Raw genomic sequence first — 24,930 nt, forward strand, 5'->3', positions numbered from 1 at the left:
AGCCATCTGTTTTGTGACTATTTTGTGACCAGACTATTTTTGTCTTTGCATATCTATCTGACTTTGTTTATTCCTTGTTGTGTGTGGTCACTGAAATTCCTGCTACAGTATCTCTGCAGTCAGCCAAAGACCCAACACAGATTTCCCTTATATGTCTGGCTCCAAAGGCTGGGGGGTGGGGAGAGAAGTACCGATTCTTTAAATCTTCTGGTAGATGCTTCTGGGCAAAGCCTCTGCAGCTGAAAGGGCTGAAACCAAGGCAAACGTCTGTGCCTAACCCTCAGGATCTGCCAGACTGACGTCAAGAAGCAACCCCATATTTCTGGAGGACTAGGTCCCCACTGCCCACCTGGCTTCAGCAAGTCACTAAAGAAACACGGGCCACTCTCCCCACAGGTCGAGGGGCTGAGGAGCGGGGGATGATCACGGGTTTGTGCACACTGCTTAACTGCCGAAGAACAGCAGTCCCTCCCTCATCAAGCACCCCCCTGGCTGTTGTAAGTGTCCAGTCAGGGTCCAGAGTCCTGAAATAGTTAATTCTGCCATTTTTTTTTTCCAGTTTAGTGGTTGTTTTGATGGAGGAACCAACCCCTAGAGCTTCCTACCCTGTTATTTTTATTTTTATTTTTTTTGCGGTACGCGGACCTCTCGCTGCTGCGGCCTCTCCCGTTGCGGAGCACAGGCTCCGGACACGCAGGTTCAGCGGCCATGGCCCATGGACCCAGCCGCTCTGCGGCATGTGGGATCTTCCCGGACTGGGGCACGAACCCGTGTCCCCTGCATCGGCAGGCGGACTCTCAACCACTGTGCCACCAGGGAAGCCCCCCTACCCTGTTATTTTTGAGCCACACTGTCCCTTTCCTTTAAAAGCTGTTTTGCCTGGTCCCTTCTGGGAGTAGCTGCCCTAAGCCTTCTCTTCCGCTCAACCTGGGTTTGAGAATGGGGACAAGGTGCATGGAAAGGCTTAGCAGTCCAGAAACAACACCTATCAACAGCCTGGTGCGCTAGGTATTTTTCTATGAATTATTTCCTATATATGCATAAACATACAGGTTCTCTTTTATCCCAGACAGTTCACAGCATTTTTTTAACTTAAGAATCCACGAACACCTTTTCAAGTCAGTAAATGGCACTTACATGAGCCATCACTTTTACTAGCCACATATTATCCCACAGTATGAAACTATCATAATTTACTAAATCTTTCTGCTCTTAGGCTGCTCCTAACTTTCATTTTTCTTACCAACAACTCTGTAGTGAACATTCTTATAACTGAGTCTTCGCACACGTCCTGATTCCCTTACAATAAACCCTCAGAAGTAGAACAAGCACATAGGAGCACATTTCAATGGCTTCTAAAACACACTATCAAACTGGAGGATAGGTTTTCTAAAAGAAAATTGGAGAGGTTTCCAGAACTCTCCTAGAATAGCTTCCAAAATATGATCTAAGAAAAGGGAATCAGTAACTATGAATCAAGGATGAAGCATGATGAGATCATGTTAAGATGGAAAATTTTAGTTTCAGGTTTGCTTCACCCCACCCCCAGCCTTCCTCCACACACAGATACACACTGATTCCCTACAATGATTAAAAATAAAATTCCTATACTGAAACAAGCAAGTAGAGGCCACTATTGAGAAGGTATCAAGTTGAATAAGTAGTATCATTTAGGAACAGATAAAAAGAGGATACATGGGGAACTGGGAACAAGAAAAAGTGATCCTGAGAACTTAACTAGTACTTTCATTCAGACAGGTAAATGGCTAAAAGGCTCACCCCCTGACCATATTACATAAAATCTGACCCTATTAACCAATATTCTCAAGAACTCATTTTGTGACATGAGACACACCAGTATTTATTTCACAGCATAAAAGACAACAGATTAAAGTTGTCTTTATTCAAGCCCAGCTTCCACCAGGCTAGGACTATTTAAGTCTCGGGCTTGTTCTAGTTTACATGGTTACCTACATTCCAATCCAGCTTAGAAAGCCGACAGGGCTCAGTGACTTAATCAAGTTACTATTAAGAACTGTTGGCGCTGCTGGTTCTTGTCTAAAATATCACATTACCTCACTCTGTGATCACGAACAAACTAATCAACCCACCAAAACTAAATGAGCATCGTTACTTAATGAACATGGGAATTACTTCCAGTCATCCACTCCTGGCTTCTCTGAGCCAGTACTGAAATGTGGGATAGCAGCAAATTTAGAAGCCATGTTTTTCTCTTGCTTTTCTCCTTCATATCAGAAAGTGGACAGAAAAAAGAAATAGAGGTAATAGGTTAAGGAAACAAAAGGGCTGGAAAATCAACACGTCTTGAGCAGTATCACTCTCAACTCTCCTACAGACCCTCTTCTCTGTCTGTCATCCAAACGGCATGGCAAAGATGTCACCGATATTATTAGACAAAAGAGGTTTTTAACAGAAAAGCCTGTGGATCTTGAGACTTGACCACTACTTGCTTTAACTGTCCACAAGAGGGAGTCCTGCAGTCACTATACCTGCTACCTTAAAACCGTGACAATCATTTAGACGCATTAGCATGAATTACCCTTGGAGACTGTCATAATTTTTTTTTTTAAATTCAGTGCTGTAAGGTGTTAACTCTAGTCTAGGGCAAGGTCATATTGAATGATAACTGAATAAAAAATATTAAGACATTCTTCGTTCTAATCTCCTCTTTAATTTTCCTTAAAAAGAACGGAAGCCATATCAGAAAGCCTACTGTTAATACTGAATAAACACATTTAGCTACATCTAAATTCAAGTTTTCTTGGAAGAATTTTTACATTTAGCATGCATGGATAAATGGAGAAAAAACAGCTAGGTGTTCAGAGCAATGGTCTTTAGTAGAGTAGCTTGTTCTGATACGGAGAAGCAGTACAGCAGGGCAAATAAAGACATCAGCTTTGGAGTTACATATCTGATTTTGAATCCCAGCCCTGCCCCTTTTACTAGTTTTGTGATATTAGGAAAGCTATTTAAGTTATTGAACTGATTGTCAGTTTCCTCACTGTAAAACAGGCCTTACAGAACTGTTGTAAAAATCAAAAGAGATAATACAGCAATATGTCTTTTTGGGCAAAGAATAAACACTAACATTAATGGCTATAGTTGTTACAGGTATCAATTCTTTTAAAACAATATGTATAACTGACATATAACATTGGTTTCATGTTTAAATATGTTTAAGCACATGACTTCATACTATTTATTTTAACAAAGCCAGATTTATTCTTCATGATAGCATAACTTCCTTCTGAAGACCACTGTATACTTTTACATACTGTAGAATTAAATGCACACATTTAAAGATTTCAAAATATGCATACGTCATTACTTTAAAATAAATATATAGACATTCCAAGCTTCACTACAAACCAAAGAAATAAAGGAGCTACTCATAATCTAAAATTAGATCAATGTTAACATGAGAATAAACTAATATTCTATAAACCCTTTTTAAAAGATTACTCTTATTGTTATGGATTAGGCATTTCTTTTCTCCTTCATATTAGAAAGTGGACAGAAAAAAGAAATATAGGTAATAGGTTAAGGAAACAAAAGGGCTGGAAAATCAACACGTCTTGAGCAGTATCACTCCCAACTCTCCTACAGAGACGGGATACGTGACATGTTGGGTCCCTCTTACGCTCAAACGTAGGACTTGAACACAGCTCCTTATTTGGTACATTCCTAATTCCCTTATTAGTGAGCTGAGAAAAAAAGAAGGAAAAGAAAGCACACAAGCCTTACTGTATAACATACAAAATAAAGCTTAAAGTTAAATCTCCAATTTCTCCAATTCTCCAAAGGTCAGGCAGAATTAAACTATCATTAAATTTTATTAAGGTTAAGGTCCAAGCCATATCGGTTCCCTAATTTATGCTATGAAGTTAGAGAAGGTATCTAGGAGATATTCTTTCAATTTGAGACAAAAAAGAAACAAAAATCAGTGGTTTTTCAAATGCAGGCACTTCACAATCTCCTGGAAAACTAGATACATTTAAAAAAATGCATACAGTGGGGCAGAATGCTCGGTTTCCTAATTCGATTCAGCACAGCAGTACTCATCTCTACAGGCACTGCTTGGCAAGGGGACTGTTATAGGAAGGAGGCAGGAACACGCATGATGAACAGACAGGGGAAAAGGACATGAGATTGTTTCCTGTGACTATGAACTATTACAGAAGTGTTGCTGAAACCACCAGATATGACTTCAAGATAAATGAATGACTGGGAACAAACTAAAATTTAATAGAAACTCCAGACAGATATGACCTTAGTCTATAATACCAGAACTATAAGTAGAGGCTGGCACACTCACATCTGAATGAGAGACTAAATGACAGATCATGGACAGCCACCTTAGCAAATCAAACAAATAATGGCTAAAAACAAAAAAAAAATACGCTTGTAAATAGGAAAGTGATGACCAGGCAGTACAGTATGAAAGATAATAAGAAAAACAATGTAACGCAGAAAAAGTCATGGCTGAGGGAAACGCCACGCAACAACTTCTATTCTTAAAGGGAAGAAGCAGTAAAAGCTTCGGAATATAAGAGGACCTGAGTTTGTGTGGGAGTTTACTATACATTAAAGACTAAGATGAACTAAGACAATAAAGTCAGTAAGACATAAGCTTTTAAGCTCAAGATAAACGCAGAAACAGATGTTCTTTCTGATCATGTCACTAAGTATGAAACAAGTATCCAAGTCTAACACAGCCCTGTTAGGAAGATAAGAAACAACACAAAACCAAACGCACCTGAGGGTCTAAGGCAGCACTTAATAATTTTGTCTGCTTTCAGAGTGGGTCATTATAATAAAGACAACATGAGACATTTGATTCAACAGAAGGGCAGTAGCCAGCCTGAATTCAGTTTACAGCTAATACAGATCATACTTAGAGAAATACAAATGGGACCGTATTAAGTCCAACTGGTAGAAGATATGCAGTTTTAGTCCATTTGATGCAACAGGAATATATTCAATCTCTACAATGAGCCAGAGGCTGCCAGAAACCAGGAACAAAAAGATGAGTAAGGCTAAAAGCCTTTTCGGCTACAATGTAAATATCCTGAAAGGTTCCCTAGTATGGGGTGGAATAAAGTGCTAAAATGAATAAAAAGGCTCAAGATAATGGGCAAAACACATTTACATAGAATGGAACATTACCACGTGTCGGGAGTAAAAGAAAACGGAAAACTGCGTTTGTGTGGACATGAAAAAACATTCTCCTGGTATTACATCTTGTCCAACGTTGGCAGAGAGACCATGGCTTCCAGTCTGGATGACGTCAATGAGCTTTGGTGAATTCCATGAAAATTTCAAGCTGGCAGCTTCCCTTACTACTTAATAACCACGCCAGAACCTTGCAAAGGAAGGTATCAGTGCACATGTGGAGCAGAATTATAATAATGCTTTTATGTTTAATGATATTAGAATTTGTTACTATATAAGCTAAAAAGAATGTGTAACTAAAAGAATAATTTACTAAATTTAGGGGCATCAAATGTACAGCAAACAAGAGATGAATTCTGACACCAAGTCAATATGGAATCCATTTCATTAAGCCCAACTAATTTAAAAGTCAAAATATCATATTTCAAGAGACCAGGTGTACGGCCAATTGGACATAGAAAAATATCTGTAGGAAAATTTGGGGCTCGTAATCCACCCTACGGAAAGCTGGTTACTGAAGCCAACATACTCGAAAGGAGGAAACTCACAGGAGGGAGGTTCCTGGTTCTCTCTCCACAGAGAGCGGAGTGAAAGCAGAACTTGAGAAAGCCCGCGGAAGGGGAGCTGTCACGCTAAGGAGAGACGGTCGGGAGCCACGGGGCCGCGTCAGGGAGACCCAGCTCTGGGGCACTTTTCAGTCCACACCACCCAGCCAGCAGCCTAACATCTCTGCCACTCTCTAATCAATCAGCTCCTCTCTCCCCAGCTTTCTTCTCTACCCCCCATTACCTCTTTCTCCCAATTTGGTAGTGTATATATTGCTCATCATTATCAGGTGCCTCAATCCTCGAATTTTCACAACATAAGGTCAGGAGACTAAATAGGTTAAAATTAGTTGAATGCGGGACATCAAGAATCAGTTTATTAAATGCTGGAGGACCAGAAATCTGGACCTCAGTGGGAGTAGTTCCTAGATAGGGCAGGTCTGGAAAGGTTAGGGATCTTCTAAAAATGGGATGAAAGCTGAAGTTTTTCAGTAGGTATCAAAGAAGTATTAACGTTAACACTGAAGTTTAAATATTTGTCAGAAACTAATCATCTGCCTATTGAGAAAGGGACCAATCCTTAAAAAAAAAAAAGTTATATAAAAGGATCACATGCTTAGAAGAGCTAGCTGCATTATCTGCTAGTAATCCGATAGCCCTAAACACCATTACAAGATTCCATGTACAGCTCTGGGGGACAGACAAGGGACAAGGAGGTTAAGTAAGAAGCACCAATCTTAGTTTTTTGTTATCTAAACAAATAATTAGTGATTAGCATACTGTGAATACTCATGGACTGTCATGACACCTTTTAAGTAGTATAACCAGAAACTGCTTTCTATTCAATAAGCAATTTCACATCTCCTTTTGGGCTGAATAAAAATTTCTGACTTAACATGAGCATCTGAAAATTTCAGCAGTATCTTTAATGAGCTAAGATCTTCCAAATTTCTTAATAAACACAACCCATCGTATAATTCCCACTGATATGCATGTTCTATCTAAATTGCAAAATGGAACACTCCCCAGAGAAGAAAATATTAGTTTGAAAAAACAATGTTCCGAGGAATGTTTCTGATCATCCTAAAATAATGTCAACAATGACTTCCTTACATGAAAAATCCCTTTCTCAAACTCAAACTATGTAAATATGTATGATATATATTACCTTTTGTACCATAACATAGGTAATAAGAACACAAACAAAGGTAAAAGAATGCTTCATAGGGCTTCCCTGGTGGCGCAGTGGTTGGGAGTCCGCCTGCCGATGCAGGGGACACGGGTTCGTGCTCCGGTCCGGGAAGATCCCACATGCCGCAGAGCGGCTGGGCCCGTGAGCCATGGCCGCTGAGCCTGCGCGTCTGAAGCCTGTGCTCCGCAACGGGAGAGGCCGCAACAGGGAGAGGCCCGTGTACCGCAAAAAAAAAAAAAAAAAAAAAAAAAAAAAGAATGCTTCATAACATCTCTTCAGTGAGAGATGATATCTGGGAAAATTTGTTTTCTTGCCCCATAGAACCAAGATAATAACACCTGATAAATTCACAAAGTAGTTAGCATGAACAGTCCACTTAAAGCAGCAGAGACCAAAAAACAAACGAACAAACAAAAACCCCCAAACAACAAAACCTAGTTAAGAATGAAAGCTTCTGTGTGACGACTTAAAAATTAGAGTAGAATTTCTTGATTAAAGCAGAATCTGTGACGAATTGCCAGGCTAACCCTGGCTGCAGACTTACACCAGGTCTTCTGCAAACACTTCCTGGCAACGAGGATTCATGATCTTCCAAATCCCCCCACCCTCTGTAACCATGAATACAGGTTAGTTTCAAAACGTCTTCCCAAAGTTTGAATTCTCCCATTTCTTTATAAACAACCACAGACCTGGTCCAATACCAGTTAACAAATCTGCACTCCGACTATAAACCCATGATTTTTAATAAATGCATAATTTAATTACCATACTTTAAAAACTTTTTGTTTAGAGATCATTTTGAAATACAAATAAAAAATGCAAAAAGCTGCAAAACTAAATAGTACAGGGAATACCCTTTATCACTACCCTTTACTCAGATTTGCCATTGTTAACATTTTATCCACCTGCTTTACCATTTGTACTGTGTGTGTGTGTGTGTGTGTGTGTACGTGTGTACGTGTGTACGTGTGTGTGGTGTGTACCTGATTCTTTTTCTGAACATCTGAGGGTAGGTTATAAACATTCTGGTCTTTTACCCTCAAATACTTCAGTGAATAACACCACAACCTAATACATGTTCCTATTATAAATAAGGCCAATGTGAATGTCTTCACACATACATTGACATTTGTGTAAGATTATTCCCTTTGCATATATGTCTCGTGCTGAAATCAAAGAGAAAAAAAATGTTTACGACTCTTGATGCATCGTGACGAACTGCCTTCTAAAAAGTTTGTCATAACGCAAACTTCTATCACTAGCACCTTAGCTGATCGTTTGCTTAACTTTCTAAATTTGATAGGAATTTGTTTAGTAGTGAAGTTGAACACTGTTTCTGTATTTAATGTACTCATGTGTTCAGCTAATTTTCTTCTTTTGCCTCTTTATACCCTTTTAGAAAGACTCACAGTCAGAACTTGCTGCATGATAATGCCCATGGCAAATCCTATTGTGAAGATCCAATTCTAGGCCTCAGGAGAACGAGAATAAGGATTTATGACAAAAGATAATCCAAACCACAAAAACTCAGGGCAGAAAAAACCGCAATATTTACATAATAAAATTATTATTGAGGTCTCACTTGCTAACTTTGGAGCCTGTAATTGTTCTCTAACTGGATAAACAGCTAGAGGAGAATGCACCTTGGGATGGTAAACCCAAACACTGTTTATAATAAACCGTATATATAAAAGGATCTTTCAAAAAAAGCTCAATATTGCAGTGTAGATGTCTAATTTCTAGGCAAATTTAATAAAGACAATTATGTTCAACGTGGAGAAAATCTCAATCCAGAAACAAGTTAAAACTATTCCAGCACCTAAACACACATCAGCAGCACCTCACAAATAGAACGCATGGAAGAAACACAAAATTACAGACAAGCAGTAGTTATAATGTACTAATGGTATAATATATGTTTCTAACCTGTTGATATGCATTTTCTCCTGTATTTTAAACTCTCTCTTTAAAAAGACCCTGCCCTGGGAGGACAGATTACAAGACAGAATCCTAAAAGTAAGGACAACGGTTAAGAGACCACCAGAATAACCCCAGACTGTGGTAACAGAGGTCCGAATCAAGCAGGATAGGAGATAAGGAGGACAGAAAGGAGAGGAGAATGACAGCTATTTTCGGTTACTAAATACATGGGACTGAATGCAGACTGGCTGTAAGCAATGAAAGAACTGAGAGAGACAAGAATTTTACAACAGGGAAAGTTAACAGTGAGTTTAAGGTAAAACCGAAGAGATGCACAGAAGGCGTGGGGTGAGGAGCCGTACACAGAGAAAATTCTAGCTTCAATGAATTTAAAACACCTATCCAGAATTTTGTATTCAGAACATTCTAGAAACTATTTTAACTTCAGCATGCAAATATTTATGTCACTGTGAAAAATAAAATCCTATTTTTAATTGTATACAAAGCAGAGGGCACATTACTGAAGCCCTACTGCTCGGGCCCTCGAGGGATTACGCCCACCCCGCAGCGCTGGCCAGGTCCGCGGGACACGGCTGAAGGCGGCACTCGGCAGGCTTCAGCCACAGCTCGGGCATGCGCTCACCCCCTGATTAGATCACATTTCACAAAATACGCTCGATGAAAATTTTTTCTTTTCAGAATTCTGAGCTGTGTGATAAACAGAACCTACGACACGAGTAGGAAAGAATGACTCATTTTTCTCTATTTAAAAAACCCCTCCAAATTACGTTATCATTTTGGCTTAGAGAGATACTCTTGTTTTATAATAACTACAGGGTCAGTTCCACAGTGACAATTTCCAGCTACAGCCTAGAGTCTTAGAACATCTGTCACGATGGGGTCGTGAAGAGAAGAATCTGCATACCTAGAAGCCGAGTGGCCTCTGCTGTCCTGAGACACCAGACCACAGAGGCTCCACATTAGGATGCAAGTGCAGATCCCCAAGCCCGAGACTGCTGCACACTGCTTTCAACCATTTCTTGCCACTAGGTTTCATTTTGCACCCAATCTGAGCACCTTTATCTCTTAGAAGGAATATTTTATCCGTTTACCTTTACTGCCATCATTGATACCTTTGCTTGTACTTTTCTCATTTTGTCCTTAAGATTTTACACCATTTGCTCCTGGTTTCATAATGATTTAGAAGACAAACATCCTATTTGAATTCCATGAGAGAGTACCTCCAACAATTTGGTCATTTCCAACTTCCCTCCCCCACAGAAGTGTCCCATTATGTCTCCTATTTAAGACTTCCAGCATCTTATAACAATTATAATTTTCAAATCCTCTCTTTCACTAAAATGCAGTAGAAGACAAGGGGTAACCTAGAGACTCCCAATGCAACTGTGCTTTTCTTTAGGTCAATATTGAGACTTAACCATTTTACTGATATCCTTACTCAGAGCCAATCTTTGTATATTACAATATTTACAAACAATTTTATTTAAACTTTTCAGTGAGTAATATGTTCACATGAATCAAAATTCAAAAGGGTGTAAAACAAACAGCTTCTTTCTCTCTCACGTCCTCAGGCTGCCCAGTTTCCCTCCTGGAGGCAACCCATGTTACTAAGGTCTAATGCGTTGTTACAGAAAAAAACGACATATTGGAATCACTCTCGCTTCCTTCCCCAGACAAACCCACTAATCCTGGAGTATTATTCTTTTATGCTGTTGGTATTCCTTTTGCTAATATTTTTTCCAAAGATTTTTTTATAGACATCTACACTTAGAGTATTACATTTGCCTCTTGAAAGTTATATTTGCTCTATAAAAATAGCTCTGAATGACTTCTTTTTGTGTAATCTGAAAGAATTTAAAATGCTGTGAAACTAATTATCAGTCTCTTAAAGACACTGAATAATTTGCCTGTAAAATCTCTGGACCTCATGCTTTTAGGGGTAACTCTTGTGTAGCTTTCTCCAACATGTTGACCCCAGAACTCTTCCACACTCTTAAAATTATTCACTGCCCCAAAGAGCTTTAGTTTATGTGCGTTGTATCTACGGATATTTTCCATAATAGAAATTAAAACAAAAATTCAAAATACTTATTTATCATTTCATTCAGAAACAACATAATAGGACTTCTGGTTTCTGGATCTGCATATAAGGAGCTTAGAAGTTGCCATTCTGTCCTAACAACATATAAAAAGCTGAACAGACTGCAAAATCAACAACTGTTCTAGGATCCACTGAAGACGTGAGGACACAGGGCAACTCACTGCCCCAAGACTGGAGAGACAGGCAAAGAGAGACAACTTACTGGCACAGAGACTCACAAATGGAAACCTCCTTGGGAACCGGTGCCGGGGCAGAGAAACCTGAACTATAATCGATGAACTTCTGGAGGCTTTTCTGAGAGTTAAAAACTCCAGGGAAATCCAGTCATGGGGTGGGAGGGGGGAGCAGAATTTTGTGAGATTTACCTCCAGGAGCTTGACCAGGTTAATCCCACAGTAAATGTCTGCCAGAACTCACACAAGAAGAAGGTGCCAACCTGAAAAGGCCCATCTCTATTAAAGAAATTGAATCAATAATCAGCAACCTTCCAAAACAGAAAACATCAGGCCTAGAGGGGTTCACTGGTGAGTTCTTTAAGGAAGAAATTATACCAATCCTCTAAAATCTCTTTCAGAGGCTAGAAGCACAGGTAACACGTCCTAGCTCACTCTAACCAGACATTATAAAAAAAGAAAACTACAGACCATTCTCTCTCATGCATATAAATGCAGAAATTCTCAATAAAATATCGGCAAACCAAATCCAAAAGAGTCTCCTTCCTCCGAAGAAGATTAACACTTACTTCCATGCAGGTGGCTTAGAGGCACTAAAATCACAGACCACCTTAATCTAATCATTATTTGCGAGAGTTGAAAGCTGGGATTTTTTTCTAATATAAAGCACTTTGGGTCTCTGACTGAAGCATAGAGAGTTTACCAGGACAATTCCCCAACCTTGGTGAACTACAAACACCTGTTTTTGTTTTTCTGGCCTCAAGTGTCCAACAAAAGCTCTGCTCAGCTTCTCACCCACTTTTCCCAGCATCAGCAGATGCCACTAAGGGGAAAAGTAGCCTGAAATGCCTGCCTCGTCCTTGCCTCAACAGCACTCTGATACACTCAAATACACGTCTTTTCTACTGTGTCTAGTGTTTCTAATTTTTTCAATTGTATTGTTAATCCAAATAATTTATCCAACATTACCAAAAGAGGGACGCCTCCAAAAACAGATTTAACATGGTTACTATTTAAGAGTTTTAGAAGTCCTGTTTTTTCCCTTTTTCTCCCATTATGCGCCGGAACCAAACAATATTTGTTTTCGAAATACGCATTCTACCAAACATCTTTCAGGGGTACATGTGTTTTTAAATAAATCCAAGGGATATATACCTTGTTAACTATGAGATACCTTTATATAATGTCACCTGCACAAAAACATTTTATCTAGAGTCGTGAAGACAGAACATTTAGAATAAAACAACTTTTTGAACATATAGTTTTTAAAAAGAAAAAAATGTACCAAAGTAATTTCACATTTAAATAAGAAAGAAGAAAAACCATACCAGCTTTCATATTTTGACACTTTCCAATTCTCCTTGCCTCTAAACATTTACAAGTATTATTTAGAAATAAAGTGTCATTTATCATGACCCAGTATTTTAAAAACATTTTGAACATAATATGTTTTTCCTTGGATTCGCTTTCCCTTGGAAAATTACATAATTTTATGAAGATCTTTTACTGGAAGTCTGAGAGAAGTACTATATCTGCTAACACTTACCGTGAAAAATACGAAAATCAATATATGGATGAGAACCTCTCCTTTCTGATTCAAATCCTGCTCGACTTCTCACGCGTACATCTCCTGGACAGAATCAGGAATAAAACATAGGTTTAGAAGGCTGCCGTTCAGGAAGCTCCCACGTGCAATAAAGGTCTATGTGGGATCAAACCCATAACTCAGGCTACTAATGATATAAATGGAATAAGTAGTTAAGAGCTGATTTATTTGAAAGGGTTTACAAATTTCTGGCACTGAGTTATAAGGCTAGATGAGGTTTTTTTTTAAACTACCCCTCTAATAATTATAATCTCTATTTTAGAGTCACCTTCTGAAAGATGATTCATGTATATGATAATCCAACCTCATATCTTATTACTCACATGGAGTTAAAAAAAATCCTCAGCTCAAAACTTTAAAAAGCCACAATGAGAAGCAAATATTTATTAAGCATCTACTCTGTGCCTAACACTATACTATAAGGGATATAAAGAAATAGAAAATATATTACCTATTCTCAAGCAGCTTGTAATTTTTTACATGTACAGAAAATTAAAATGTTAAAGATTTTGCCTGAAATGTTTAATTTGGTCAATCTTCTTTTTCCTCATTGACAGTGGGTATAGTCAAGGTCTTTAGTTGGGTCTTAAACTTTGTTGTTTATAAGCTCAGTATTGTTTCTTCCTATATTCATATGACTTTTGGATCTACTTCTCCATACAGCAACATAACCACTGCAATCTTCTGCCAGGTGCTCTTTTTCTGCCTTGCAGACATTATTTCATTTAATTCTCTAACCAAATCTGAGAGATAGGAATCTTAACCCCCATTTTCAGATGCAGAAACTGAGATTTTTAGATGTTTAAGAGCATGCATATGCCACAAAGCTAGTGTAAAGGTGTGCCAGGGTTTAAACCTAGCTCTGCGGGCTCCAAAGGCAGCACCTTTCCCACTACACTTCCACAGCCTCCGAGTTTATAACCTTTAAGTCTCCAGTCCCTATTCCTGTGCCCTCGCAATTCCGCTTGCCTGGAAGGCTCTCCTGCTTATTCTTTGTTTCAAGGTGCCTGTCATCCACCATGAGTCCATCCCGCAACGATTAATCCCTTCTCTCATGTGGCGATGCCTTCACTCTCTATTGGATGTTTACTGAGCACTCACTACATGTCAGGTAACACAGCAGTGCGCAGAATATATAAAGTCCCTGTCTTCGTGAAGTGCACCCTTTCATGGAGTGACACAAATAATAAAACAAACAAATAATTTCATTCTATGGAAGATGGTAAAAAGCACCATGCAGAAAACTAAAGCAAGGAAAGAACAGGGAGGAGGAGTCGGGGAGGAGTGATTCATGGCTGTGGTCAGAGACCTCAGCGAACGGGAGGCATCTGAGCAGAGGCCTGGAGGCAGCAAAGCAGTGAGCCACACGGCCACCTGGATGAAGATGGGTCCAGACGTAGGGAGAGCAAGTATGAATACCCTGAGACGGGAGCATGCTTGTCACGTTCAAGGTCAAGCAAAAAGGCCCGCATGGCTGGAGTGAGGTGAATGAGGGGAACTGGTAGGAGGTGTGGTCAGAGAAACAGTAGGGCCACATCACACTGGACCTTCAACGGGCCATTGTAATAGCTTTGGCTGTTACTCCAAGACAGAAAACTATCGGAAGATTCAGAACAGAGGGGTGAGATGGACTTAGGTCTGAAAAGGTCCACTCTGGCTGCATAGACTAGAATCAAGTAGAGACGCACAGGCAGACGCAGGGAGACACTCAAGGAGTGAGTGCATTCAACGAGGCAACAGCTATGGCCTGCGGGGAGGGGGATATGGGGAGATGCTGGTCAAGGGGGTAAAAAGTTTCAGTTACGCAGGGAAGTTCTGGAGATCTAATGTACAACTATGTGACGACAGCTACCGATAAAAAACCGGGTAACTGTGGTTCAGTTAGGGATGGTAACAGCATTGTGGTGGGGAAATCCTGGATACACTTTGAAGGTATCAGCCAAGAGGATGTGGTGATGAAGTAAACACAGAGGAAATAAGAAATAAGAGTCAAGAATGACGCCAAGGTTCCTGACCTGACAACCAGAAGAATGGAGTTCCATTTTCTGAGACGGTGAAAGAATGCAAAATCACAGACCTGGGGAACACAAATCTTTTAACACATATGTCAAATGTGAGGTACCCATAACCATGTGGAGATGCTCTACAGAGTGAAGAAGACAGGAGTCTAAAACTCTGTTTTAAGGAGAGTAGAATCCTGACATGTCTACAGAGAGAGATGGAGACAGTAAAGAAGGAAAGGCTCAACATTCCTGGGGGGAAATATGTGCTAGAGTGGAATGGGACTAGGCAGGTAAGATACACAAGGTAACTTAAAGCGAGAAAAAGGGAAGAGCAAAAACAGGACACTGGAGAACACACAGGCCTAAGACTATGAAAAGGAGTTAATGAAAGAGGCACAAACAAACAAACAAAAAACCCCAAACCAAATCACCACCCCAGAAGCAGGTGAAGAAGAAGGATGACTAAATATCATAGAAATTGAGCGAGGAATTCTGAGTATAAGGAGAGCAGTCATGAAGAAAAGACAGTAAGAAAAGATGAGTAAAGGTGCCTACTGGAATCTTTATAGTATGTTTTTAATAGTATGAATTAAAGTACAAGGGATCAAGGAGTGCGTGGATGAAGAGAAAAATCTGGCAAAGAGAGGGAAAGAGAGAAACTACACACATATATGTATGTGTGTATATATATATATATATATCAATTATACATGTATATATACACACATCAAATTCATTTTACCCTCTGGACTTGAGTAATACATTAAAGATTTAAGAACTCAGACTAGGAGAAGACAAATGGCCTTCTCACCTGCCAACTGAGAACAAACACATCCAGTGACAAGACTATGCGATCAGGTAATTCACGGTCTCGTCTTTGTTCGTGTTACCGTTTAGTATTCAGCAACTGTACAAATCTAAGACTCTTTTTATGAAGAATAATCAGGATGCAACTTAAAATTGTATACTAATCACAGAGTCCCAGTTATTAAGCCAGAGATTTCTCAATTACCCAAACTCTAAGATGCCCCTCTTTATTCACATCATATTAATTTTGGCTTCTAGACTCAACTTCAAAGTAATAGGCCATTTCTGCTGCAAACAGTGATGAAAAGCTACCTAATGGAAGATATCTCGATCTTGAATTCACAGCAGATAACAAAATTAACTGATATTGATGCAAAATAAATAATTCTTACCTAGCATACGAATGTACAACGCAGTCTGATCAGAGCTGTCATAGGAGATAGCTCCACGCCTCTAGAAAAAAAAAAAAAACACACATTTTAATGCATGATAATTTAAAATGTGATATAAAATTCAATTCAACAAACATGTATTTATTATTTTTTGTGACGCACTGTGCAAGAGAAGTTGGGATATACAAAATGAAATTAAATACAGCATTTGCTCTTGAAATCTCTAGTTGTGAGGAAGACAAATAATTATAATACAATATGATTAAGCAATGTTGGAGAAGTGGATACAGAGTGAGGAACACAGTAGGTGGAAATTTGTATGATGTGGAGTACATCATACAAGCCCACTTGAAGAGAGAGCCTCTGCAGAGGTAGTCGGAATTGATGGAGAGACACAGTTCAACTACTTCACTATTCCCTTCACTTAAACATGAATGAATAAGCAAACAAGAATCATCAGACATTTGAAGAAACTCTTTAGCTAGAAATAAAGGGAACAAAATGAAAAACCAAATGGCCCAGAAGCTACAAGAAATAAGAGAATTTAAAAAATGTAATTAGTGTACTCAGAGAAATCTGAGTAAAACAAAAAATGGGGTGCACTGAAAGAGAACAGATTTAAAAATATATTTTGAGCTTAAAAATAAACAGGTATAAAAAGTATCTTGCAACATTACTCATAATGGCCCCCAACTGGAAACAATCCAAATGTCTACCAACTAAAGCGGTATAGCCGTACAATATTATTCAGTATTCAATATCTAGTGTTGTTATCCAGACATAAAAAGGACTGAAGTACTGATACATGTTACAACATGGTTGAATCCTGAGAACAGTATATGGAGTGAAAGGAGCCAGTCACAAAGGACCACAAAGCATATGTTTCCAATTATATGAAATATCCAAACAGGCAAATCCACAGAGTCAGAAAGCAGACTGGTGGTTGCCTAGAGTTGGGAGAGTTGGTGGGAACTGGAGAGTGAATGCTAATGGGCTTTCTACCTGCAGGGTTTCTACCTGCAATGATGAAAGTGTTCTCAAATTAACTGTGGTGATGACTGCACAACTCTGTGACTATACCAAAAAGCACTGAAATTAAAAAAAAAACCACCCACTTTAAATGGGTGAATCGTATGGTACATGAACTATACCTCAATAAAGCCATTTATAAAAAATAACGAGTATTGCAAATATTTTAAATATAATTACCGAAAAAAACCAAAAGCAAGAAACCAAAAAACACCTCTGTAAGACCTGAAACACCCTCAGCAAGTTCTGCCAACTCCACCTTCACACCCATCTCCCTTCCTCGATCTCCACTTCTTCGTTCTGTCTCAGGCAATAGCATCTCTCACCTGGCCTCCTGCAATGTTCTGCCCTGCTACTGGTTTTCCTGCTGCATCTCTTGGCCCCCAGTCCATTCACGCAGAAGCAAGAGTGAACATTCCAGCTACTGCTCAGAAGTCCTCCAATGGCCCCCACTAGACTTGGAATAAACTCCAAACACCTAACTCTCCATGATCTGCCTACCCCTCAGTCCTCTTGTCCTACCGCCCTCTTTCTACCACTAAGAGCCAGCCACCCTGGCCGCCTTGCCCTCCCTCAACCACGCCACACGCACAGCCTTGATACCTGCTGTTCTGTCCAGGATCACTGCATCATCGTTCCCTTCTTACCTCTCAGGTTCCAGACAAAATGTCATCTCTTCAGAGAGGCAGTCCCAGACTACCAAACCTGAAGCCACCAGAGAGTCACCCTCCCCAGAGTCCCTACGTTCATGCTCTGTACAGCACACCTAGCTGACCTACTCTTGTTAGCTTGTTCTAAAACAAAAGCTCCACAAGAGCAAGAACCATGTCTGACTTATTCACCACTGTGTCCTTGTCCCCAGATATAGAATAAATCCCAACATTTAGAATAGTGCCCAGCACATTCTAATGTAATCAATAATATTAGCTGAATAAACAGGCAAGCAAATTCTTAAAAAACAGTAATAAATAGAACTAGTGTCATGAGCTATTATAAAGTAGTGACACTTTAGAGACACTACAGAGAATCTAGAATCAAATCCAAGAATACACAGAAATTTTGTATATGCTAAATAAAGGATCTAAAATCTGTGGAGAGGAAATTCCCTGGCGGCCCAGTGGTTAGGACTCAGCACTTTCACTGCCAAGGGCTGAGGTTCAATTCCTGGTCAGGGAACTAAGGTCCAACAAGCTGTGTGTACACGGCCAAAAAAAAAAAAAAAAAAAAAAATCAAGTTAATTATTTGATTTAAAATGCTAGATTAAGTGGCTGTTATCTGGAAAAACATAAGGCTGTATTATTACCTTCCTACTCCAAAATAAATTACACATGGAACAGAAATTTTAATGTAAAACAACAGCATGAAAATATTAGAAGAAAACGTAACTGTATTAAAAAAAATCTCAAATAACAACAAGGACCTACTGCATAGCACAGGGAACTATATTCAATATCTTATAATAACCTATAATGGAAAAGGATCTGAAAAAGAATATATATATATATATGTATAACTGAATCACTTTGCTGTACACCTGAAACTAACACAACATTGTAAATCAACTATACTTCAATAAAGTTTTTTAAATTTAAATAATGACTCAAAAAGAAATCTTAACTAGGAAAGGCCTTTCTAACTGTTCTATAAAATCCAGAAATCATGAAAAACAAATCAATTTGGCCACATAAAAGTTAAATTATGTATGGCAAAATATACCATAAACATAGGCAAAAGACAAACTCCAAATGAAGAAAAATGAGTTCAACAGATACGACAAAGGGCTAATTTTTCCCTGCTACACCTAAAAATGAAGGGAGAAAAAAGAAGTGTCTTACAAATCAATTACAAAATGAATAATAGTATAGAAAACCAGGTAGGACATAAACACACTACTCACAGAAAGAGAAATAATAAACTAATAAACACAAGAAAAAATGCCTGACTTCATTAACAAAATACATATTAAAGAAATGAGATGGTATTTTTACATACTAATGATCTTCTTTCCTCACAAACCCCTGGCATGAAATTTACAACTCTTCAACATATACCTAGAAATCTCAAGGAAAAATAATCATGTTTTTTTTACTGTTATTATAAAGAAAAGTTACTGTATTTAAAGCCCTCATTTGGATTTAGTATGCAAAATAGCTCCCCAAATCATTTGTTATTATCTCCTCCGTGCTTATCATTTAAAAGAAAAACATCAATTAAACTGCTATGACTTAATGTATCCTTAAACAAACAAACAAAAAACCCCACCAGTTCAGGAAATATAAAAGGAACACAAGTCACAAGCAAAAATAAAATTCTAAATTTTCAACACTGGCTGCCTCCAGGGAAGCTGAAAGACAGATACAAGGGTAGGAAGAGGACTTTTCAACGAATATCTTTTGAATTTTGTAGCACGTGTAGTTATTATATATTCACAAAATACATCGAACTAAAATTTAAAGCTACAGTAAGAATGTACTACAAAGAAATCTACAAAGAAATGGATGATCTCAAAACCCAAGGGACTAAATCATACAGAACACACTCCTGGCAGCATCATGCTTAATAAAGTTAGTGTCTTCCACCAACAGAAGACCCTGAGCCTCCTGCAGTGTTTCATGGTAAATGACTTATTCTGGAGCAAACAGCCACTGTAATCACTTGGTATTAAAAGGCACGACTCACACCTGCTGTTCCCATCTCTACCCCAAGATATTTATCTTATTAGATTTCAAGACTCCCCTTAATACCACCATATTAGAGGAAAACCCAGTAGTCTGGAGAGCACATATGTGGAGATAAATATTTCTATCGGCCAAATCATATTCATGAAACCACAGATATAATTATGTAATAGCTTGTCATGGTCAGGACCTATCAACCCACTATTATCCAATCAAATTGGGTAAATAGCTTGTTAAAACACATTTTAACCTGTTATCTCTAACAGTTCTTTTCAGGAGAAGGGTTGCCTTTTTTTTTTTTTTTTTTTAATGAGGGGAAGGGTATTTACTAAAAGAGCCACTAATTAGAAAGGTAAAGTCTCATTTATCACTTTAAGGATTGAGAAAGACTAACATCAGCTGTTAAAATAGTATAAGTAAGAAGCTGGGTAATGAACATAATCTAGATTAACTATGACACTAAATTTATTTTAAGGTAATCACTTTAGACTTAGTTATAGAGGCACTAACTTAGGGTCTGTATTAGTTAACCATTACAAAAACTTGGCAAAAAGGTAGAATTTAATTTTAATATATTTTAACAAATTACTTTGGGATGTGCAAAATATTCAAGTTATTTTATTCATTACTAATTTAAGGAAGCCTGGTCCACAAATACTTAGCTTAAATGCTATCCTAACCTGCAAGATACAACTCTCATGAAACAAATCCAAATGAGATAACAGAAAAATTTTTTAAGAATGGACTTAAAAAAAAGGTGGATCCAACAATGAGTACATTCTGAGTGATAATTTACTCATGTGTTGCCTCACAGACCAAGATTTAAGTGAATATTATTAAACTGTAAACAGTCTAGGTAAAATAATCTAAAGTAACTCTTTTTGGATAAATATACTATAAATTATAACATTAAAATTTTGATTTCCATGTTAGAATGTTACTTTAAAAAATAATTATATGTGCTTTATACACCAAGACTGCAGCACAGACTTAACATATATCTTTGTAAAAACAAGACTATCATTTTTAAAGCCATATACTAGTAAAATTGTTTTTAATAAAGACAGTAAAACAAATTTAATCAAATTCCCGTGTCACAGTGTCAGTCATAAAACACTCGGGGCTGTCATCCACATTCCCACCTCACCTCACCAGTGAATGGAAACAACTGAGAAGCTTCTACTCGTGACTTTTCTAATTTAGCCATCCTGGGAACAGCTCCTAAAGCAAACTAGTGTCAGTCAAACCACGGGTGAGGCCCAGCTAATCAGAAACTGACAGCCGCAGCACAAACAAGTTAAACTCTAAGGTTCCAAAGGATCCGCCACCACACAGACAGGCGTTCTGAGTGCCCTGGTAAGACACTCAAGCTTGCATCGGGGTGAATCGCGGCTCTTCCGCAGAAGATCTGACAAGGTAAATGACAAAAGGCGTAAAAGTTGTTCCTGATATTGGTTAATACATAACTTTTAAAGACAGACATGTTTTTTTGGTTTGTTTTGGCGCAGCTTATGAGATCTTAGTTCCCCAACCAGGGATTAAACCCGCGCCCTCGGCTGTGGAAGCGCCGAGTCCTAACCACTGGACCGCCAGGGAATTCCCAAGACAGACATGTTTTAAAACTGAGCAAAGATATCTTAAGTGCTATGGTTTTTATCTTGTTTGGATTTTCCAGTAAAATAATCTATTGTGCAAAAGCGTGTGTATTTCCCTTAGATGGTGAAGTAATGATGTATTAACTCCTTGCTGAGCTCCTACTCTGCCAGAAAATGCTCCAGGCGCTTTCATACAAAACCTCGCTTACCCGCACAAGACCTCTGTGAGGCAGGTCTTATACGCCGGGTGTTGGAGATTAGTAAACAGGTCACGGGGCTTAAACACAACAGCACTAAATACATTTTTGGGTAACGTTACAAAAACGGTAACACGCTACAAAAGATGAAGCCCAAAGTTCTCAAAGCAGTTTTCTCTGATGCAGTAAAGTGAGCTTTTTCAGACCGTATTCATCTTACGTATGCTAGGAAAGCGTTCACACCTGAGTGCCTATCCAAGTACGAATCCATCCATTGAACACTATCCTTCCCAGTCCTCTTCCCTATGCAAACATTAAAAAAAAAAAAAAAAACACACTCTTAAAACTAGCATTCTTTTTGTTTAAAAACTTAATTTAAAATTTTTGGTGGTTATAACAAAAGTAAAAAAATCTCTGAAAACATCCACAATTCAACTAATGCATTATTAACATTAACTTGACCTTCATTCAGTAACTTGGCAAGCTAATCCTTTAAAAACAATTAGTAAATTGGTGTGAGTGAAACAAAATTAATTCTTAACTTACAAAACACAAGATTTAAAAAATCTGAGTGCACTGTTTTTAAGAGATTTCTTCAATCGTATTCACTAAGAAAACAGGACTGCTTCAAGAAAAAGACAATTATGCTTAAAACAATATGCTTAAATGTGAAAAACATTACATTATCAGGGATTCAAACCTCGCTTGAAGAAGAAATATAAGAGAAGCTTTTGTGTTGCTTATTAGCAAACAATGATGGCCTTATACATTTTAAGTTACTATTCACACTTTTCAATTTCTTAATAAAGGAAGACAAAAGCTGCCTGGTGGATGAAAGACCATCATTTTTATACAAGTATAGAAAAATAATTTCAAATAGTATAATCTTAAGTATTTCCTACTTTGGACTCTCATTCGGATGGCAAATGGCTAGCATTCTAGCAAGCATTTCTTTCTTTTTTTTTTTTTAAATCACAGCATAATTTTAATAGGGAATAATGAAGACAACTTAATACGGAATGCTAGATTCAGCTGATGAAATACTATAGCAAGCATTTCTTAAGCCCGATATTTGGAATCCAAATTTAAAAACAACAGATATATAATAATCTTACTCTTTTCAACATATTAAATAAAGTAAGGCATATATTTCCGCAGCAGGAAGACCTTAAGTGAGAACATGAGAGACAGTGGTATTTAGTTTTTAAAAAGTTTTTAATTGTTTAGAAATCCTCAATAATTATACTTTCAATTTATAAGCAACAGTAAATTTGCTATCTCCAGAAGAGAATGTTTAAAATACGTACACCAAATGTCTAAACTGTTTAATTCCATAATCTTAAAAGTTGAACTTCTTTAAGTGTAAAAACTTCTTTAAAGGAATGATCCTGAGGAAAGCTACCTCGATACCAAGGAATGATACCATAAAAAGCCCTTCAGGAGGAATAGGTGGGAGAAGAATAAAAATCACATGCAGTAATCTCAAGCTTCTCAGCTGACAGGTAAAACGTGTAGCTCTTTTAATCAGAGAAATAACACTGAAGCAAAAGGAGAAGAAATTGGACTAGCAAGTTCACTCCTACCCATATATGAACTAATGATTAATGTCACAATCCTAAAAATAAAGATGGCCTACCTTAGAGGCGATCCACTTGATAAGAACCAAGGCCAGACACCAGATCAATGTAATTCCCATTGGATCAATGAAAAGCCCCCTGCATAGCCTCCCTCCTCTCCCAGAGGGCAATGAGCAAGGAAGATTTGTTAGGATCTGACAATAACCAGCTGTCCCGAGGCAGAAGAGAGGGGACACTGCCTGCCTTGAACCTCACGCAGCTGCCTTCAAACAAGGGTCACCTGACTCTCTGAGAAAATGCTGCCAGCCGGCCTTCCTACCAGCGCGTGGTTAATGCCACAGCCCAGGGCTGGGGAAGGAGAGTCAGTAAAGCTGGAAGAGGGGAGGAAACACCTTCGTGAGCGCTGACCTAACAGTCTCACAAAATGTAGGCAAACGAGGTCTCCAGCTGGCCCCAAGCACATCCCCGACCTTAACACCAGGAATGCTTTCAAATAACTTCCAAAAAATGTTTGGCAGTACTAAAAATTTCCTCATTTCCTCCACGTAGACCAGTGTCACAGGTATAACGTCCTGGCATTTAAAAATATTAATGCATTTTACTCTATTTTTTCAACTTTAAATACTGAATTGGTCAACTCTATTTCCTTTAGAGCTAGGATTACTTTATGAATGCTAGGGGCTTTCATAGATAATGTTGTGCTATTTAACATTATAATTCACTCATTATGGATTTATTGACAAAGGCCAGTCTATCTGCATTTTTCAAGCAATTAAAAGTACACTATTTCTAAGCCCGACTTGCAGTCTAGCTTACATGATAATATTTGTGTTACACGTCTCATTCTTCTTTCAGCTGTGAGTGAGCTCGGTGAAAGCAAAGTGGGTCTCTATTCATCTTCATGATCTCTCACAGCAGCCAGCAGAGAAAAAGCCTTTCATGAAACTTTCATGCGAGTATTCATTAAGCTGCAACTAGGTACCAGGCCCTTTGCTGGACGCCAGGGGTATAATCTTTGAGTGAAAACGGAAAGGGCTCCTGCCCTCCCGAAACTTACAGTTTAGTCAGTCTACGTTAATCGAAGTCTGCAAATAAATACAAAACTGCAACGGAAACAAGTACGACGGAGCTGCGACGGGAACCGCCAACAAAGCCCCGGGTCTGACATGGTTAGGAGGTCAGGGGCTTCTTCCCAGAGGCCCTGAAATGTCCCTGAGCTGAACTGCAAGGGCGAGAACACGAAGAAGATGGGAAGAATGATCCTCACAGACAATGACAACGCACAACAAAGACAAGCAGAAGATTCGGGAAGAAGAGCAGAGGAGGCTGCAGTGCAGGCTGTGGGACCCCACAGTGGAGGCCCCGAGAAGGGGCTTCGTCTGCATCCTAAAAGCCAACCCCACCCTGCTGGAGACTTCAGCAGGTTTTGGTCAAGGGCAGCTCATTGGGGTAGGGGCTGGGGGGCGGTCAGGAGGCCACAGCGGAGGCCCAGGAGAGGCGCTCACGGACTGTGCTGGGGGGAGACGTGGACGGGCTGGGAAACACTCCGGATGCGACAGGACTACGTCATGGGCTGCAGTTCGTGGTGAGACAAAGGCATCTGCCTAGTGGCGGTACCCACATGACGGTTCTAAAATATTTGAAAACAGCCCAAATAGTTCAAATACCAATGCTGTTTTCATTATCCAATCCTCAGTAGGAAGAGTTTATTTTTTTAAAAAAAGTTAATTCTCCACCTGTCAAAATGAGGCATAAACTCAAATTACAGATGCACATCACAATTTTTCTGAATTGAAGCTATACATAACATATGGCCATACATTTCCCACTACACCTTATACATTATATATATATACACACACACACACACACCCCTCTTCTTTCTACTGAACTAACAAGC

At 38.7% G+C, this 24,930-nt stretch overlaps 1 protein-coding gene across 1 annotated transcript in view; it reads right to left on the bottom strand.

Moving 5' to 3' along the window:
- The window catches only part of PDE7A (phosphodiesterase 7A), a 114,243-nt gene that overhangs the window by 30,411 nt on the left and 58,902 nt on the right, over positions 1-24,930 (bottom strand). The window contains exons 2-3 of the mRNA XM_059994707.1: positions 15,954-16,014; positions 12,692-12,775 (exon numbers count right to left, since the gene is read on the bottom strand). Coding sequence (XP_059850690.1) covers positions 12,692-12,775; positions 15,954-16,014 — 145 coding nt within the window. The remainder of the gene's footprint in view (positions 1-12,691; positions 12,776-15,953; positions 16,015-24,930) is intronic.

The sequence above is a fragment of the Delphinus delphis genome, chromosome 17 (genome assembly GCF_949987515.2).
Source record: "Delphinus delphis chromosome 17, mDelDel1.2, whole genome shotgun sequence".
Lineage (NCBI taxonomy): Eukaryota > Metazoa > Chordata > Mammalia > Artiodactyla > Delphinidae > Delphinus > Delphinus delphis.